At 43.7% G+C, this 20870-nt stretch overlaps 1 protein-coding gene across 1 annotated transcript in view; it reads left to right on the forward strand.

The window, feature by feature from the left end:
- The window catches only part of ATP11C (ATPase phospholipid transporting 11C), a 252395-nt gene that overhangs the window by 143090 nt on the left and 88435 nt on the right, over positions 1-20870 (forward strand). Inside the window, exons 6-7 of the mRNA XM_028130691.2 lie at positions 5792-5920; positions 19946-20049. Coding sequence (XP_027986492.2) covers positions 5792-5920; positions 19946-20049 — 233 coding nt within the window. The remainder of the gene's footprint in view (positions 1-5791; positions 5921-19945; positions 20050-20870) is intronic.

A 20870-nucleotide genomic window follows, 5' to 3' on the forward strand; every position in this document is an offset into this window, starting at 1 on the left:
CCATATGAATAAAACAGACTCATAGACATAGAGAATAGACTGGTGGATACCATAGGGAAGGATGATTGAGGGACTGAGTAAAAGAGATGAAGGGATTAAGAAATACAAATTTTTAGTTACAAAATAGTCATGGGGATGAAAAGTACAGCAAAGGGAATCCTATCTAATAAAGAGGGAATATGCTAATTGACCATCACTCCATCATAAAGATGGCTGCACCCACAGCTGAGGACAAGTTCCCTAAAGGAGCCTTAACTAGCAATCAGCAGGGACCTGAGGCTATGCCCTCCCCCGCCCCCGTGGGGCTTGACAGAGGACCTCAGGCCACGCCCCCCACCCCAGCACCAGGCCGGGGGACCTCAGGCCGCACCCCCTGCCTCCACACCGGGCCAGGGGACCTGAGGCTATGCCCCCCTGCCTGGCGGGGCTTGACAGGCGACGTCGGACCATGCCCCCCACCCAGTGGGGCTTGACGCGGGACCTCAAGGTGCACCCCCAGTGCTGGGTCGGGGGACCTCAGGCCACTCCCCCACGCCCAGTGGGGCTTTACGGGGGACCTGAGGCTGCGCCCCCCTCCCAATGCCGGGTGGGGGACCTGAGTCTGCACCCCCCCACCTGGCGGGGCTTGACGGGACCTCAGGCCATGCCCCCCACCCAGCAAGGCTTGACAGGGGATCTCAGGCCGTGTCCCCCACCTGGCGGGGCTTGACAGGGGACTTCAAGGCACGTCCCCCGCCCCATCTGAGGGACCTCAGGCCATGCCCCCCATCCTGGTGCCGGGCCAGGGGACCTGAGGCTACGCCCCTTGCCCAACGGGGCTTGACAAGGGTGGGACTGGCTGGGTCTGGATCTAGCTCAATGGCAGGGGGATGGCTGGGTCTGGGTCTCACATGATTTTGAGGCACATGTGGGTGGGCAGGGACTTGACTCTGGGTCCCCCTTTTAATGTGCATGAATTTCATGCACTGGGCCACTAGTATAGTCAATAAAATTATGACAAATGTATGGTGCCAGGTGGGTACTGGAAATTTAGGGGAGGGGGGCTTTGTAAAGTATATGATTGTCTAACCACTATGTTATATCCCTGAAACCAATACAAAATAATATTGAAAGTAAACTGAAATAGAAAAATAAAAATGTTTTTAACAAAAGATTCTGCTTTGAATGGTTTAGGACTATCAAGTGTTATCACTGATTAATCATTTATTAAATACCTCGAATGTCTGTACATAGGTTCTCCATATCCCTAGTGATAGGTAAATTGTCTTGCATCTTATAGTAATGATGGGACAAAGGTTACCACATAGGAGGATTACCTGAGTTTGACATAGAATGTCTTTCTTTTACTCTTTTTTCCCCCTCCATTTTCTGCATCCCAGAGGGGATGACCCTGTGATGAACTAGAGTAGTTAGGATCTGAATTTTCTAAACCAGTTGTAGAAACTCGGCATTGCTGTTCAGCATAAGAACCAAAGCATCCTAAATGATTCATAAAATTAAATCTGTGGCTCACAGGACATGTAGAAAAGTCTCCCACTCATCTTTCTTTCTCCTATTTCCGCTTTCTGGTTTTTCTATTACCCCCATTGCCTTAGAAAGACCCCCATATTCCATCTTTCCTTCACTAGACTTTATTGCCTTAAGGCTTACCTCATCCAGGTATAATCTTAATTAAATAATTTGATGCTGTTATGTGAAGTGCTATTTGATTATTTGATGGAGCTTTTTTGGAGCATTTGTATGTGTAAATAGATATTTATAAACCAAACATATCTAAATGTTTAATTGTTGAGCAGGAGAGTGACTTGGTCTATATCTGCAGTGCAATGGGGATTCTTTGAAGGGTTTTTAAATAAGGGAGTATCTTTAAAAAAAATAAACACAACTCTGGAGATTGACAAAAGTGGAAGAATCAGGGAAATCCATTAGATGGCTACTGCAAAACATGGTAAGAGTTGATATTAGGGTGATAGTAGTAAGGATAATGATAATAAAAATAGTAGTTAACATTTATATATTACATAAATATGCCAGGCATTGCCTTTTACTTTATATTAACTTATTTAATCCTTAATTCACAACAGTCCTATGAGGTAGGATATGCCTCTTTTTTTGTATTATTATCTCCTCTTTATAAGTGATGAGGCTGAAGCAAAGGGATGTTAAGAAACTTGTCCACAACTAGTGGACATCAGGATCTAGTGATATAGTGGATGTAGGGAGTGCGACAGAGAGCAAAAAAAGAATAAAGATAGCCTTCTTGGTTTTGGTCTGAGCAACTGGATGAATTAAATAATGCTATTAAACAAAATTCTGTGCTATTAAATAAAATGGAGAAGAGCAGGTTTAGGGAGAGATGGGAGTGAAGGGAAATTAAAAATTCAGTTTTGGCCATGTTGATGTTGAGATACCTATTAGACATTTAGATGGAATTGTCAAGACTAGAGCTCAGAGATGTTTTAAGTGGAAATAGAAATTTGGACTTTATCTGCATGTAGATGGCATATGAAGTCATGAGACTGGATGGAATCACATAGCCTAGAAACAGAACTTATAGAATTCAAATGTAAAAAAATATTGTAAGGGAAAGAATATGGATTTTGGCATTAGAAATATTGGAAGAGTTTCTTTAGATTTACTGAGTATTTCCTTTGTTGTATCTAGTCTGCTGAGAAGCCCATTAAAGGACATCTTTATGATATCATGTTTTTCATTTCTAATTTGCCCATTTGCTATATTTTTTTGTAGTTTCCATCTCTCTATCCAAATTCTTCATCTGCACATGTATGTTGTCTACCTTTTCCACTAGGTACTTTAAAATCTTAATCATAGCTATTTTTACATCCCTGATTCATAATTTTAAAATATGAACATTTCTGGGGCTAGCCCTGTTGACTCTTTTATCTCTTCATGATAAGTTATTTTTGTCTTGTATTTTGTATCTCATTTTTTTTTAATTGAATTTTGGACATTGTATATAAAAAATGCTGAAGTCCTAAGTAGACAGTATTTATGTTCTGAACAGAGCAGGCCTCTTCTGTCAGCCCATTAGTGTTGGGAGTTGCATCAATCTAGTCAGGAGTTGGGCTGGCTTTGGTTTTTGTTTGTAGCTATTGATATTTTAGTACACCATTGGACTTCAAATTCCTGGAGTGCTGAATTGCCATTGCCTCGTGCTTTGTGGGGGGCCTGGGGCTCCAAAGTGTTTTTCTCACTGCTCCTGTTCCACCCTCTGCAGGTGCTACATCCCTCAGATACAGTGGATGCTTCTCTCTCTCTGTCCTTTCTCTTCCCCCAGTGGTAGATTGCTATTACTTGTTATTCATTGCAAAGTTTCTGTTTGGAACAGAGTGGTTTCTTGGATCTCATGCTCTACTCTCAGTGATAGGCAGGCCTTATGTACCTTTACCTCAGGGTAGAACTTTCTCAGTACTCCCACCCCACCTCTCATGGCAGCTGAACTTAGCCTTTTATCAATGCTAAGTCCTCAGTATAGTAAGTTTTCTGTCCCCTCCCCTGCAGCAGATGGCTTTTGCTTCTACATCCTCTAGCAGAGGTGACATTTTTCTGATATATGCCAAGGAGGGTTTCTTTCCTTTCTCCTAGACACAGATGGCTTTTGCCTCAAATGAGAAACGCGTCCATGATTCTGACATACAGTTAATCACAACCTGTATGCCTATACCAGTGAGGAAAGCTCTTTTAGGTCTCCTACCCTCTTGCTTTCTCATGAGTACCCAACAGATGCCTGTAGATCTCTTCTTTTCTATCAGGCTTGCAGGGATTCTAATGTTGTGTTAGCTCCTACCAAGCTTTTTAGAATTGGTTTAAAATCTAGTTGTTTTCTTCTTATGCAAGTTTTGTTGGCCATCTCTTCATCCTGTGCTTTGACAAATGTGAAGCAGTTGTCTCTCCTCAGAGGGACTTTTCATACTTTGAAATTCAGATCACTTGGTTGCTTTGCAACCTCAGCTCTCTGATGAACTAAAAAAATTATGATTTTGTAGGTTTTCTAATATTTATGGTTGAGAGATAGTGCTGGCCTCTTCAGGCTTTGAACTTGCTAAATGTTACCAGAACTCCAGAGTTGATTGTCTAACTGGACCATGTTGTTCTCTTTCTTTAAATGTCTTTTCCCAGTTCCCCTTTGCCTTAAGGGTGAGGCCTAACCCGCTAGCCTGGCCTGCCAGGACCTTTGAGATCTGGCCCATATCCATATTGCCAAGCCTCAACTTGCACTCCAGATACAGGGACCTTGATAGTTAATATTTAAGCAAATCCTAAATGTTGTAGAAGAAATTCTCTATTTGTGGTTTTTATTTTTCAGTGACTGAGAATCACCTTCAACCCTTTGAATGTTTCCTCCTTCTAACATGCTTTAGGGTTTTATTATTTTTTCTTTTGTTTATTTAAGCATCAACTGTGGTTTTATGTAAGCTGCATAAGTTTATGTAATTGAAGAAGAATAGATCTAACAAAATAAAATGCTATTTACAAATTAGTTCAATAATTGATGCTATTGCTCTTGGCAACTGGTGAAGATTGGCAAAGAAAATAAAATTGTTCCCAAATAGGTCTTAACATCCTCATCTTTATCTGCCAAATTGTGTAGGAAATAGGAGGCAGGTGTGCTATTTATTAGTTCATTGTTTCACAACCACTGTGTCTTGGTTGGTGTGCCAGATATTGACTATCTCATAAGTGGGTCATCTTCTGCCATTAGCAGCCTCCACCCTCAATCTGAGGGTGCTGTATAAAAATGTTTTCTGTATGTGCCACGGTATGAAAAATGTTGGGAAGTGCTGGACTGATGATTTCCTACATCTTTCCAAAAAAAAAACATTGGGAAGAAAGTAGTTACAGAGTATTAGTAATAATTATAATTAATACCTAACAGATGGTGACTGTATGATGGGGGTTTGCAAAACACTACCTTTGTCCTCATTTCATGCTCAGACCAGTCCTACAAGGTAGTTGCAATCATCTAGGGCACTTACCCAAAGAAATATAGTTATAAAGTGGCAAAGCTGGGGCATAAAGTCAGGTTAGAAAGTCCTACCTATTTAACCATTATGATTTATTCCCTACATTATTAAATTAACTGCAGTAGAAATGTTTCATTATTTCTTCTCTCTTCTTATTTCTCTATTTGAGCTTGGGGTACTTGCACATAGGAAATTGTTTTTCATTGCCATATTAATTGATTCTTCTAATAGCATATGAATTGTTTGAAAATTACCTATTTGAATTTTTTTTCAAATGTTATGAGGAAAAAATAGGTGCCTATAATTAACTGAGGTTTTCTGAGCACTGAAGAAGGAATTAACACCCAACAATAATAGCTATTATCACACTGAAGGCAAAACATATTAAAATATGGATATGCATAATGGAAGTGTGGTTGCCCAGGTTTCATGAAGTTCTCAAGTTGAGACATGTAGATTTTCTTGATTCATTCATGAAGTGATAATGTTCATTGTCATCAAACATCAACGCCAGAAATATCAGAGAGCAAACAGGTCCTTGGGTGTTGAAGTCATTCATTAGAGATTAAATTTCACTACTAGGGTAATCTGAAAGCATCACAAGTCCTCATGACCTTAAAGAGAATTCTGAATGTTCAGTAATATTTTTTTATCACCTTTCACATGGTGTAGGATGCTGAGATACTCTCTAAGTCCCAGAACAGGAGAGGTCTCTTGCTACTGTTTTGACTTTAGTTTGTAATATAATGAATATTTTGTTTGGAATTAAGAATATTTATATTTGTTGTTGTTTTTCTCCATTCTAGGTTGGTGATATAGTAGAAGTACAAGCAGATGAGACTTTCCCCTGTGATCTTATTCTTCTATCATCCTGCACTAGTGATGGAACCTGTTATGTTACCACAGCCAGTCTTGATGGGGAATCCAATTGCAAGGTAATGAAGAGTAAACCTCGCTTACACATTTTAAGCTCAGAATAGTTCATCAATAAATACTCCTTCCCACTGTCCCCTAATCTTTTATCTTATTTTATCTTATTTGTGTACATTTTGTATTTGAAGACAGCTTTTATATAGTTATCCTTGAACTTCTAAGCAAATTCTCAACTTTGGGGAAGGGGATGGTATTGGATGAAGAAAATCCATGTCCCAAGTAAAAGCCACCACATTTAAAAAAATTATACACACACACACACACTGAGTGGCCAGATTATTATGCGTTCAGAGCTCATAATAATCTGGCCACTCAGTGTGTGTGTGTGTGTGTGTGTGTGTGTGTGTGTGTGTGTGTGTGTGTGTGTGTTATTGATTTCAGAAGGAAGGGAGAGAGAGATAGAAACATCAGTGATGAGAGACAATCATTGATGGGCTGCCTTCTACACACCCCGCCCCCCCACACTGGGGATCAAGCCCACAACCCAGGCATGTGCCCTGACTGCGAATTGAACCATGACCTCCTGAATCATAGGTCGATGCTCAACTACTAGGCCATGCCAGCTGGGCATATAACTGCTTTCATTTCATATTGACATAACCCACTTAATATTTTGTTGAGGCTTTTTAAAATGAGAGTAATCATAGGCTGAAAATATATAACTATAAAAATAATATCAAGTATCTCACCTTACAGTTTGATCTCTTTACTTAAAAAGTGATGAATATTTTCTTTAAAAATGTTTATTCCTGGCATATAGGAAATGTAATCTAGGATAATTTGACTGTTTCTAGAACAATGCCTTAGGATGTAGTTTGGCAAATAATGTTTGCTTTATTGCAACTAGGAAGAATTACAAATCTGTTAAAGTAAATTTGCTCAAACTGGAGATAAATTACTTCCCTGGTACTCTCTGACACTGTCAGTTCTTGGCCATTGTCCAGAATTCTATAAGGCATGAAGATGTATCTTTTATATGTTGCCTTTAAGGAAGGATATTAATGTGCTCACCTCTGTGTGTATCCTTGAGGGCTTTTCTCTGCTTGTTTATTCCATCTGGAGTTGAGGACCAGGACTCAGTATGTGAAAAAAGGAACTTAAATGCCTTAGATGACTATATTTTGTGCTTTAGGGCAGCGGTCGCCAACCTTTCAGACCTCACAGACAGCCAGTGGTCCACGTATCACCAGTTGGTGACCGCTGCTTTAGGGTATGGTGATAAACTAGTCCAATTTAAATTGTTCAAAAACAGAGTTATATTTGAGGGAATGTTGAGGTAAAAATCAATACAACTACCTAAAGATTACCTAATAGGTGAAAAAGTTGTTAAGTTGATACAATCACAACATGGGTTTTCACCCTGGCCATTGTGGCTCAGTATCATCCTATGCACCAAAAGGTCACTGGTTCAATTCCTGGCCCAGGTTGCAGGCTCAATTCCCAGTAGGGGGTGGCAGGAGACAGCCAATCAATATTTCTCTCTCTCTCTCTCTCTCTCTCTCTCTCTCTCACTCTCTCTCTCTCCCCCTCCCTCCCTCCCTCTCTTCCTTTCTCTCTCTCTAAAAGTAAACAATAAAAATATATTTTAAAATAAATTAATTAAATAAAAATACATAGGTTTTTCAAAGCCAGGAGGTAGTTTTAAATTTAGCTCAGGTACTTCCATATTATTTCCCAAAGACCATGCAACAGCTTTCCTTCTGGATAAGTAGTACAGTCTTTGAGTCTGTGTCACCCTTTCTTTGATGATTTATAAATGGGCCCTAGCTGGTTTGGCTCAGTGGATAGAGCGTTGCCCTGCTGACTGAAGGGTCCCGGGTTCGATTCTGGTCAAGGTCATATGACAGGGTTGCGGGCTCGATTCCCAGTAGGGGTCATGCAGGAGGCAGCTAATCAATGGTTCGCTCTCATCATTCATGTTTCTATCTCTCCCTTCCTCTCTGAAATCAATAAAAATATTTTTTTCATTTTTTATTAAGGTATTATATGTGTACATATCTTACCATTGCCCCCCCACCCCACTCCCATACATGCCCTCACCCCCCCCCTGAGTTTTGCGTCCATTGGTTCTGCTTATATGCATGCATACAAGTACTTCGGTTGATCTCTTATCTCCCCCACCTCTCCCTAACCTTCCCACTGTAATTTGAAAGTCTGTTTGATGCTTTACTGTCTCTGTATCTATCTTTTTGTTCATAAGTTTATAATACTCTTTATTATCCATAAATGACTGAGATCATGTGGTATTTTTCTTTCAATGACTGGCTTATTTCACTTAGCATAATGTTCTCCAATTCCATCCAGGTTGCTGCAAATGGTGAGAATTCCTTCTTTTTTATGGTAGCATAGTATTCCATTGTGTAGATGTACCATAGTTTTCTGATCCAGTCATCTGCTGACGGGCACCTAGGCTGTTTCCAAATCTTAACTATTGTAAATTGTGCTGCTATGAAAATAGGGGTGCATATATCCTTTCTGACTGGTGTTTCTAGTTTCTTAGGATATATTCCCAGGAGTGGGATTACTGGGTCAAATGGGAGTTCCATTTTCAGTTTTTTGAGGAAACTCCATACTGTTCTCCACAGTGGCTGCACCAGTCTGCATTCCCACCAGCAGTGCATGAGTGTTCCTATTTTTCCGCATCCTCGCCAACACTTATTGTTTGTTGATTTGTTGATGATAGCCATTCTGACAGGTGTGAGATGGTACCGCATTGTTGTTTTGATTTGCATCTCTCGGATAATTAGTGACTTAGAGCATGTTTTCTTGTGTCTCTTGGCCTTCCTTCTGTCTTCTTTTTAAGATTCTATTTAGGTCCCTTGCCCATTTCTTGATTGGATTGTTTATCTTCCTTTTATTAAGTTGTATAATCAGCCTGTAGATGTTGGAGATTAAACCCTTATCAATGATAACATTGGCAAATACGTTCTCCCATACAGTGGGCTTTCTTGTTGTTTTGTTGATGGTTTCTTTTGCTGTAAAAAACCTTTTATTTTGATGTAGTCCCATTTGTTTATTTTCTCTTTAGCTTCCATTGCCCTAGGGGCAGTATCAGTGAAGAAGTTCTTTCAGCATGTGTCTGAGATTTTTCTGCCTGTGGATTCCTCTAGTATTTTTATGGTTTCCCGTCTTACTTTTAAGTCCTTTATCCATTTTGAGTTTATTTTTGTGTATGGTGTAAGTTGGTGATCTAGTTTCATCTTTTTGCATGTATCTATCCAATTTTTCAAACACTATTTATTGAAGAGACTGTCTTTTTTTATTTTTATTTATTTTATTTTATTTTATTTTTTAATTTCTTTATTGATTAAGGTGTCACATATTTGTCCTCATCCCCCCATTCCCATCCCACACCCCTCCCCACAGATGCCCAAACCCCCTGTTGAACTTAACCATTGGTTAGGCTCATATGCATGCACACAAGTCCTTTGGTTGATCTCTCCCCCCTCCCCCCACCCTCCCCTATCCTCCCTCTGAGGCCCGATAGTCCGATCGATGCCTCCTTGTTTCTGGTTCTGTTCTTGTTCATCAGTCTATGTTGTTCATCATTTTCCCTAGATGAGCGAGATCATGTGTCACTAGAGATATACTTATAAGAACTGAATGTGAGACGAGCAATATTAGTTATGCTGACAGGCAAATGAATCAGTCTGTAGTGAGTTTCTTTCTGGACCAACAGTTCTTTTGAGACCCAATTTCAATGTCCACCAGTTCCTTATGTGTACATGTCGGCACTGACCCCTCAGCTCTGGATGGTGGACAAATGGTGGTAATGCAGGTCTGACTCCCTCTGGTTTGGTCTTGGCCGGACCCAGGGGCACGGCTTCACCCGGACTCAGGGGCACATGGCCTCACCCGGATCCAGGGACACATATCCTCACCCGGACCCGGGATCCAGCTTCAACCGGACCCAGGGGCGCGTGGCCTCATCCGGACCCAGGTGCACACGGCCTCACCCGGACCCGGGACCCAGTCTCACCCAGATCCAGGGGCACACGGCCTCACCCCGACCCAGGATGCAGCTTCACCCGGACCCAGGGGCGCATGGCCTCTCCCAGACCCAGGGGCGCGTGGCCTCACCCGGACCCGGGACCCAGCCTCACCCGGATCCAGGGGCACACGGCCTCACCCGGACCCAGGGGCGCATGGCCTCACCCGGACCCAGGGGCGCGTGGCCTCCCCCAGACCCAGGGGCGCGTGGCCTCTTCCAGACCCAGGGGCGCGTGGCCTCACCCGGACCTAGGTGCGCGCGGCCTCACCCGGACCCGGGACCCAGCCTCACCCAGATCCAGGGGCACACGGCCTCACCCGGACCCGGGATCCAGCTTCACCTGGACCCAGGGGTGGGTGGCCTCACCCGGACACAGGGTCGCGTGGCCTCACCCGGGCCCGAGACCCAGCCTCACCCGGACCCAGGGGCATGTGGCCTCACCCAGACCCAGGGGCGTGAGGCCTCACCTGGATCCAGGGGCGCACGGCCTCACCCAGACCCGGAATACAGCTTCACCCGGACCCAGGGGCACGTGGTCTCTCCTGGACCCAGGGGCGTGGCGTCACCTGGAGCCAGGGGCGTGATCTCACCCGGGCCCGGGACCCAGCCTCACCCAGACCCAGGGGCGTGAGGCCTCACTTAGACCCAGGGGTGTGTGACCACACACGAGCCCAGGGGCGCGCAGCCTGGCCCGGACCCGGGACCCAGCTTCTCCCGGACCCAGGGGCGTATGGCCTCAACCGGACCCGGGATCCAGCTTCACCCGGACCCAGGGGCGCGTGGCCTCACCCAGACCCCGGGGCGCGTGGCCTCTCCCAGACCCAGGGTCGCGTGGCCTCACCCAGGTCCAGGGGCGCGTGGCCCTACCCGGACCCAGGATCCAGCCTCACCCGGACCTAGGGGCGCATAGCCTCACCCTGACCCAGGGGGGCAGCCCCATCCGGGCACTGGACCCAGCCTCACCTGGACCCAGGAGCGTGCGGCCTTACCCGGATCCAGGGGCATGTGGCCTCACCCGGACCCAGAACCCAGCCTCACCCTGACCCAGTTCCCAGCCTCACCCGGACCCAGGGGCACGCGGCCTCACCCGGACCCAGGTCCCAGCGGGGTTTCGTCTTCTTGATCCCAATTCCTGTTGATCAATTCCCTCTCAGCAATTCCTTTGGCCATTTTCTCAGAGCTCCAGGGAGGCTGCCGCAGAACTTGTTGGGCGGCGAGCTCGGCGAAGCTCCAGTGTGCCCAGTGCGCGGCGGCGGGCTGGTCCGGTGTCGCTGCGTCGGTCCTTTGGTCTGGAGCAGTGGCCGGTCGCCGAGCGTGCGCACCTGGCTGCTTCCGGGGCGTTGAGATTCTTGAAGGTCTCGGAGGTCAGCAAGCGCGGAGTCTCCCACCCCATGTCTCCCAGGGGCTCGTCTGTCCGTGCTCGGCAGCGAGTGGAGCTTTCCCCTCAGCCGGAGACGGCCGGGGGAACTGCGCCGAGCACGTTCCAGGCCGCCATTGTGTCGCCTGAGCCGTAGTTCTTAAAGTGTGGTCTTTGGGTCACAGGCATCAGCATCATCCCGCGTACCCCTCTCTTTTATTCTAGTTGTAGAGCATCTGCTCAGCCAGCCCTCCGGTGGTTCTGGATGGTGTCTTCTCTGCTCTCCCGTCGTAGACTCAAAATTGTTGTGGTAGGCAACAATCAGGCTTCCGCCCTATGCCTCCATCTTGGTCCTCCTTTGTATAGTTAAGTCTTGATTGTTGTTGGTTTCCCTGGGAGGAATTGTCCTCCAGGCCAATTGGCCATGAGGACCCTCTTTGTCTGTAAAGGAAGAGTTGCTGTGCAGGAGACACGTTTATGGGCCGGGTCTTGGTGCAGCAAGGCTTTGGCGCTCACTGAGTCTGCCTCTTGAATGTGTCCCTTATGCGAGTGGTTGAAATCTGATGTCATCTCACACTGACCACTAGATGCCCTCGTTTCTGGGTCTCCAATGGAGTGTAGGTCAGCTACTGCCTGAGGCCACTCAGCAGGGATTACAGCAAAAACTGCAGTTTCCTCCTTCTGTCTGAGCGGCCCTGGAGCAGTCTGACTAGAATCGCAGTTTATCTGGTCAAGCTGCCACAGGACAGGCCACCCACATGCAAAACCCTCTGCTTGGAGCCCAGGTGAGCCTGCAAGACTTGCAGGGCAGGTCTGCAAAACGTGCGGGGCGGGTCCCAGGGCGGGGCCGGTCTCAGGGTGGTGCGGGGTCTCAGGGCGCCACCAGGCCGTGGCGTGGTGAACCGCAATGGCTGCAAGTCTGCTTTTTCTGCTTTCCACATTTCTAAGCCCCCTTGTTCCGCACTCCAGCACAGCAAACACTGATTGCTGGGCGCACCTCCGCAAGGAAGTTACTCCCACTCTCTGACACAAAGGCCAAGAGTCCAGCCTCTCCCCGCAGGCGTCTGGGTCTCCCGCGCATCCACAGAAGCTAGATTTCAGGGTGATGGGGAGCTAATCTCCCCTAGGGTTGGAAAAAAAGGCGCACGACCGTTCCCCCGCCACCAGCCCGACCCACGCGCCTCCGCACCTTATCCCCTCCGACTTCGCTCTTTCCTCTTCCCTCTTAGCTGTAAATCCACCATTCAGCCAGCTCTCCTATGGATCTGGGTGGCAGACGCTCTGTCCTCCAGTTGTATTTTTGAAATTGCTGTGCGCAGCGCAGTTCATTTGTTTAACTTTGCCGCCTTCTTGGTTCTCCTCTGTCAAAATGGCTAAAGGACTTGAATGTAAGATGGGAAATCCTAAGAATCCTCCAAGTCGGTGTCGGTGGCCTCCGGGGTCCCGAGGATCTCACTGGGCAGCTCGGCCAGGTCGGTGACGCAGATGGGCCCCTCCTGCAGAAAGATGGTCTCTTCCTTCACCGAGAGCCACTGCACGGAGTCCGCAGCCACCGCCACAGCAGCTGCCGCAGCGCCCACGAGCCCATGGCCCCGGCTGCGGTGCTGAGAGGAGCAGCCGCCCGGTCTGGGGAGACGCGAGCAGGAGTTGCCGCGCTCACCAGTCCATCTTTTAGTTGTATTTCCGAAACTGCCATGCAAGGCAACAGATCAGCTGTTCACCTCCGCCGCCATGTTGGCTCCTCTCTCTGAAGAGACTGTCTTGACTCCATTGTATGATCATGCCTCCTTTGTCAACTAATAATTGAGCATAGTGGTTTGGGTCAATATCTGGATTCACTTTTCTATTCCATTGATCTATATGTCTGTTCAGTACCATGCTGTTTTGAGAGCAGTGGCTTTGTAATACAGCTTGAAATTGGGTATTGAGATCCCTCCTACTTTATTCTTCTTTCTCAAGATTGCTGTGGCTATTCGGGGTCTTTTTTTATTCCAGATAAATTTTTGGAGAGTTCTTTCTAGGACTGTGAAATATGCTGTTGGTATTTTGGTGAGGAGTGCATTGAATCTGTAGATTGCTTTGGGTAGTATGGACATTTTAATGATATTGATTCTACCAATCCATGAACATGGTATGTTCTTACATCTGTTTACGTCTTCCTCTATCTTTTTTCAGTGTCCTGTAGTTTTCCGCGTATAGGACTTTTACCTCCTTAGTTAAGTTTATTCCTAGGTATCTTAATTTTTTTGGTGCGATGGTAAATGGGATTTCTTTTTTAGTCTCTCTTTCTGTAAGTTCACTATTGGTGTATAGAAATGCCATAGATTTCTTGGCATTAATTTTGTATCCTGCAACATTGCCGAATTCATTTATTAAGTCTATTAGTTTTTTGATGGAGTCTTTCGGGGTTTTTTTGTATAATATCATGTCATCTACAAATAAGGACAGCTTTACTTCTTCTTTTCCAATTTGGATGCCTTTTATTTCTTCTTCTTGTCTAATTGCAATGGCCAATACTTCCAGTACTATGTCAAACAGGAGTGGTGAGAGTGGGCATCCCTGTCTTCTTCCTGAACTTAGGGGAAATGGTTTTAGTTTTTGCCCATTGAGTATGATGTTTGCTGTGGGTTTATTATATATAGCTTTTATTATGTTGAGGTATGATCCTTCTATTCCCGCCTTGTTGAGAGTTTTTATCAGGAAAGGGTGTTGGATTTTGTCAAATGCTTTTTCTGCATCAATTGATATGACTATGTGGTTTTTGTCTCTCAATTTGTTTATGTGATGTATCACATTTGTTGATTTGCGGATATTGTACCATCCTTGCATTCCTGGGATAAATCCTACTTGGTCATGGTGTATGATCTTTCTGATGTATGGCCGGAGCCAATTTGCTAGAATTTTGTTGATGATTTTGGCATCTATGTTCATGAGTGATATTTGCCTGTAATTCTCTTTCATTGTGTTGTCTTTATCTGGTTTTGGTATTAGGGTGATGCTTGCTTAATAGAATTAACTTGGGAGGGTTCCTTCCACATGAATTTTTTTGAATAGTCTGAGGAGGATAGGTTTTAGTTCTTCCTTGAATGTTTGGTAAAACTGTCTTGTGAAGTCTTCTGGCCCTGGGCTTTTGTTTGCTGGAAGATTTTTGATGACTGCTTCAATTTCTTCCACAGATACTGGCCTATTGAGCTGTTTAGATTCTTCCTGATTGAGTTTTAGGAGGTTATATTTTTCTAAGAATATGTCAATTTCCTCCAGGTTGTCCAGTTTGATGGAATAGAGTTGTTCGTCGTATTTTTTAACAATCCTTTGTATGTCGGCGGGGTCTGTTGTTATTTCACCTATTTCATTTCTGATTTTGTTTATTTGGGTCCTCTCTTTGCCTCTTGGTGAGCCTGGCTAGAGGTTTATCAATCTTGTTTATCCTTTCAAAGAACCAGCTCTTGTTTTTGTTGATCTTTTGTATTGTTTCTTTGGTCTCTATGTCGTTTATCTCCACTCTGATCTTTATTATTTCCTTCCTTCTGCTTACATTGGGCTTTTCTTGTTCCTCTTTTTCTAACTCTTTGAGTTGTAGGGTTAGGTAATTTATTACCATTGTTTCTTGTTTTTTGCAATAGGCTTGTAGAGCTATGAACTTCCCTCTCAAGACTGCTTTCGCTGTGTCCCATAGATTTTGGTTTGTTGTGTTTTCATTGTCATTTGTTGACATGATGTTTTTTATTTCTTCTTTGATCTCTCTGATAACCCAGTCATTGTTTAATAGCATGCTGTTTAGTCTCCATGTGTTTGATTTCTTTGGATTGTTTTTATTGTAGTTGATTTCCAGTTTTATGCCACTGTGGTCTGAAAAGATGCGTGATATGATTTCTATCTTCTTGAATTTGAAGAGACTTTACCTATGTCCCAACATATGCTATATCTTTGAAAATGACCCAGGTGCACTTGATAAGAATGTATATTCTGTGGCTTTGGGGCGAAATGTTCTGAAGATGTCAATTAATTCCATCTGGTATAGTGAGTCATTTAGGATTGATGTTTCTTTGCTTATTTATTGTTTAGAAGATTTGTCCAATGGTGATAGTGGGGTATTAAAGTCTCCTACTATCATTGTATTGCTGTCAATCTGTCCCTTGATATCCTCCAAGAGTTGGTTTTTTTTTATGTACTTGGGTGCTCCTGTATTGGGTGTGTATATGTTTACCACAGTTAAGTGGCCTTCCTTATCTCTTGTTATGTCCTTCACTTTGAGATCTAATTTGTCAGATATAAGTATTGCTAGCCCAGCTTTTTTTAAATTTCCATTCGCCTGGAAAACCGTTTTCCATCTCTTCACCCTCAGTCTGTGTGAGTCTTTTTTTCTGAGTTGAGTTTCTTGTAGACAGCAGATATATGGGTTTTATTTTCTTATCCAATCCGTTACCCTATGTCTTTTGATTGGGGCATTTAATCCATTTACATTTAAAGTTATTATTGATAGGTACTTATTTGTCGCCATTTTTATTCTGTACTCCATGTTCCTTCTTCACTTCCTATTTCTTTTTCTTACAGAAGACCCTTTAGCATTTCTTTCATTGCTGATTTGGTGGTGATAAATTCCCTTAGTCCTTTTTTGTCTGTGAAGCTCCTCATTTCACCTTCAATTTTGATTGATAGCCTTGCTGGGTACAATATTCTTGGATTCATACCCTTCCTTTGCATGACTTTGTATATTTCATTCCATTCCCTTCTGGCCGGATGAGTTTCTGTTGAGAAATCAGTTGCTAGTCTGATGGGGGTTCCTTTGTATGTAACTTTCTGTCTCTCTCTGGCCGCTTTTAAGAATCTTACTTTGTCGTTGGTGTTTGCCAATCTTACCTTATAATAGACAAATATGCAAATTGACCGCACCTTCGCTATGCCCAAGCCACGCCCACCAACCAAGCCACGCCCATCAACCACGCCAACAGGAAACCGTTGCAGGGAAGCTGGGGTGCAGCGGAGCCCATGGACTGGAAAGCCGCCCGGGGCTTTCCGGGCCTTGGGCGCCAGCCGGGTGCCTGCTCCGATCGCAGGGACCCGGCTGGGGTGCGGTGCAGCGGAGCCCAAGGCCCGGAAAGCCTTGGGCGCCAGCTGGGTGCCTGCTCCGATGGCAGGAGCGAGCCGACCTGGGGGTCTGCTCCTGCAATCGGGTCGCAGGGACGCTGGGTGCAGCTGAGCCCAAGGCCACCACCCAGGGCCAAGCCGGGACCCTGAAAGAAGGTAGAAGGCAGTGGCCACAGCCAAGGCCTGGGTCCCCAGTGCCAGCAGAAAACTGGTGCAGGCAGCCAGGTGAATGAAGGTCTATTGCACGAATCTTCGTGCAAACGGGCTACTAGTTTAATTATAATGTGCCTTGGTGTCAGTCTTTTAAAGTTCATTTTGCTTGGGACTCTGTGACCTTCTTGGGTTTGTGTGTGTTTTTTCTTCCCTATATCAGGAAAGTTTTTTGTCATTATTTCTTCAAACAGGTTTTCTATTCCTTGCTCAGTTTCCTTTCCTTCTGGAACCCCTATTATGCGGATATTGTTTTGTTTCATGTTGTCCCAAAGTTCCCTTAGGCTCTCCTCCTGCTTTTTAATTTTTTTTTCTAGAAGCTGCTCTACTTGGGTATTTTTTCCCATCTTGTCTTCTAGCTCACTGATGTGGTCCTCTGCTTCTTCTAGTCTACTCTTGATGCTTTCTATTGAGTTCTTTACAGCAGTGATGTCATTTTTCATTTCTTCTTGGTTCTTCTTCATTTCCTCTTGTTTCTTACTCATATTGTCAAATTTGTCTTCCATTCTTTTCAGTCACCTTATGACCATTTCTCTGAATTCTTTCTCTGATAGTTTTCTTGCCTCTAATTCATTTACTTGCTTTTCTGGTGATGCTTGCTTTTCTTTCATATGAGGGCTGTTTCTTTGTCTCCCCTTAGTCTCTCTTCTCCAGATGTCTGGTTATGTAGTTCTATCTCCCTGTGTTGATTTAAAGGCACAAAATACAACACAACCAGGTACAACACACACGGCACTGAACAGAAATGTATTCACGATATTAATAACCTCCAATAAAGGTGACCACCAGAGAAAGGCAAATTAGGGGATAGGAGAGAAAGAAGAGTAAAAAGAAAGAAAAAAAATAATTGTCAAAATGAAATTGGGAAAAGGAAAGAAAAAAGTAAGAGAGACAAGAACGAGACTAAGAGAGAAAAGGGGAACAAACTATATATATGGGGAGAAAACTCCAGTAGAACAACCACTAATGCCAGAAAATTCCAGCAACATGTACCTGGATATTAATACAAACTACAATACCAACTAATATCAACTGATGCAATGGAAAATAGAAGTAAAAAACAAACAAAAACAAAGCAAACAAAAAACCAAACAGAAAAAAGAATAAGCAAAACAATCTCACAAAACATAAAAATTCGATATAATCAACATTCATGCAAACAACAACAAAAGGACAAAGAGAAAAACAATTCTTTTGATAGTTAAGACAGCGAAGAGAGAGGTGTGTATGGACTTGGAGCAGGGCATTGGAAATTAGATATATAAGTAGGGTGAAATTTTAGCAGGGGGTAAACAGAAAGAATAGGTAAAATCTAAAGCAGGAAAGGGTTAAGATAAACAGGACACCGAAAGGGGAAAGGTTAGGAAGAAAGTTATGGCATAAAGGTAGATTTGAGGTAGGGTAAAATGATGCTAAAGGAAAGATGAAAATAGAATATAGAACACTAATCCCAAAGTAAAATAAAGAGAAAATAAAATGACACTTCAAAAAAAAAAAAAGGTAAAATAGTAGTAGTAATAATGCTGATTGAAAATAAAAACGTAATAATTAAAAAGGTAAAATCAAGTGAGGGAAAAAAATTAGTTTCTTAAGTAAAAGATGCAAAAAATGAAAATAAAAAAATAAAAATAAATAAAATGTGCAGTAGTGAAGGTCATTCACTTCCTCTATTGTTCTGTTTGGCATGCCTGTTTCCCAGTCTGGACAGTATTGCAGTTCCCTGCGTTCCACTGCTCCTCAGTGTTGTAAGCCAGTCCTGATTTTTAAGCAGGTGTTGTCTTAATTTCTCGTATTCCTTTATTTTTGATTACACAAGAGTCAATTTTTGATTCAGCCCCTAGGTGGCAGTGTTTCTGGATTGACTTTCGGGTTTCTATGGCCTCTCTAGCCTTCTTTCCCTGTGGCACTCAATACCGGTTCATGGAGGTGGTCTGCCTCAGATCTGGCTCTCCTATGGTCACTTCCCGCTCTGATCCACAGGTTCCAGAGAAACAACTTCCCCCTGCCATCTCCCAGGGTGTCCCCAACTGGGTGATCCTTGCTTAGTAATCAGAAGCAAGGAAGGGAAGAGGAAAAAGCCCAAGTGTGCGAACAATGGGTCTGTGCGCAAGTCTAAGCAGCCTGCACACCTTTGAAATTCTTAGGCTGTCCCTCTGCGTCAGATCAAAATGGGTTGCTTTTTAGAGATCCCTTCTGTTAGCAGCTCTGAGGACCCCCTTCCACATTCATGGATCACACCAGCCCCAACAGCCATGGAATTTTCTGGGCACAGACTTCGCCGGTCCTCCAGCTCCCACAACGCGCGCGTTTCTTTCTCCCACCGGGACCAGAGACCTCACCTTATCCCCGGTGAAATCTGACCTTTCTGTGGTGGAGTGAAGAGCTCCTTTGAATCCGCCTGTTTGCGCCAATTGGGGACAGGTGTTCTGAGGCTCCCAGCTGTCCGGTGGTTGCTGCAGTTGTGGATTTTCAGGCTTCTGATAAGATCCACTTTCCCTTTCAAGATGGCGCAGTTTCCCCGTCCGAGCCTATAGCTCTGGGAGGGGACCCAGCCACAGTGGGGGTTGCCCGGTCAGGGGAACCCCGTCCAGCAGTCCCCCACCTTCTCCTGGAGTTTAGCTGTCCCTTAGCTTGCCAACAAACACTCCCCGTGCGACCCTTAGCTGCTCCTTCTTTCTGCTCCGGGACAAGGCTCAGAACATGTCTGTCTATTCTGCCACCATTTTCTCCTCCTCAATAAAAGTATATTTTTTAAGAAAATAAATAAATGGGTTCGCTGGAGCCTGTCTTGAGTTCTGGGTAAATCAAGTACATAATATACACTAGTAGAATATTCTGTCTAACTCAAGCAAGACACATCATCTCCCTGCTATTCATATGAAATGTAGCCACTTTGAGCATTTTCAAGGTCATTAATTATACTACTTGTGTAATAGAACTATTAATGATTTTTACTTTATGTTGGCAAGATGTTAGCAGTCTTATGACCAAAAGGGCTAAGTTCAATTCATATGTGTATATTTACATCCCTATACACTGTGGTGAGCAAAAGAATGGGTCTCAGTAAAAGTAAATGCATTATATTTTTATGGAGTTTTCAGATAATTATATGCATGCTGCAAATGAAATTCTCTGTGCTGTCAATATCAAGAAAAGCTTTTTTTTTTTTTCATTAACTTTGGAATCCCCTTGCAGTAGGGATAGCTTAGTAATTATTTGTAATATACTTGAAGAATTTTATTTAGTTGTAAATGTGCATCAGTATTTGTATTATTCTGCCAAAGCCTCTTGCTAAAACATATTCCTTTTCTGGAATCAGGTGGGTGTATGATTACAGAAAGAAACACTTTTGTTTTTGCCTTTTCTTCTGCTTTCATCTAGACACATTATGCAGTACGTGATACTATTACACTAGGTACAGCTGAATCAATTGATACCCTCCGAGCAGCGATTGAATGTGAACAGCCTCAACCTGACCTCTACAAGTAAGTATCAACTGGTTTCATTTTACTGCTGTCTGTTGGCTCTGCCTATCTTTACCCACCAGTATTGCAAAGAAACACCCACCACTTACCAGCCTCCTTTCATTTGTGTTTTTATGAGCTGTTCCTTCTGACATGGAAATGCATCATATCAGCCTTGTTCACTACCAGCCCAAGATAAAATATATGGGCCCAGGCATCTTACTTGTGATTTTTCTTTTATTTTTGTTATTTGTAAACATGACCGTCCATCAAATTTTAAGATGATGTTATCCTGTAAAGCCGATCTACCAAACTTACTCATTAACCAGAGTTAACTAAAACAAAAATAAACCACTTCATTTGTTTTCCAATATCAAAGAGAGAAGAGGGTATGGAGCCATGCATTTAGTAGGCATTCTATCCTTAGAACTGCATATTGTGAATAGGCTGTTTTTTGTCCACAGTAAACAGATAAGTGGAGGAAGTAGTAAAATGGTATAATGTCCTATATTTTACTATGCTTAGGCTTTCTGGAGTACTTTTGCTGATTAACAGTGGGATGTCAGAAATTTGGAATTTGATTTTTAAGATTGGTCAGTTTGGCCCTGGCTGGTTTGGCTCAGTGGATGGAACCAGGTTCGTGTCCCAGGATAGTGTCCCAGGTTCGATCCCGGTCAGGGGCATGTACTAGTACCTTGGTTGCAGGCACATCCTCAGTGGGGGGTGTGCAGGAGGCAGCTGATCGATGTTTCTCTCTCATCGATGTTTCCAACTCTCTATCCCTCTCCCTTCCTCTCTGTAAAAAAAAAATCAATAAAATATATATATTTTTAAAAAGATTC

The sequence above is a fragment of the Eptesicus fuscus genome, chromosome 1 (assembly GCF_027574615.1).
Source record: "Eptesicus fuscus isolate TK198812 chromosome 1, DD_ASM_mEF_20220401, whole genome shotgun sequence".
In the NCBI taxonomy this organism is placed as follows: domain Eukaryota; kingdom Metazoa; phylum Chordata; class Mammalia; order Chiroptera; family Vespertilionidae; genus Eptesicus; species Eptesicus fuscus.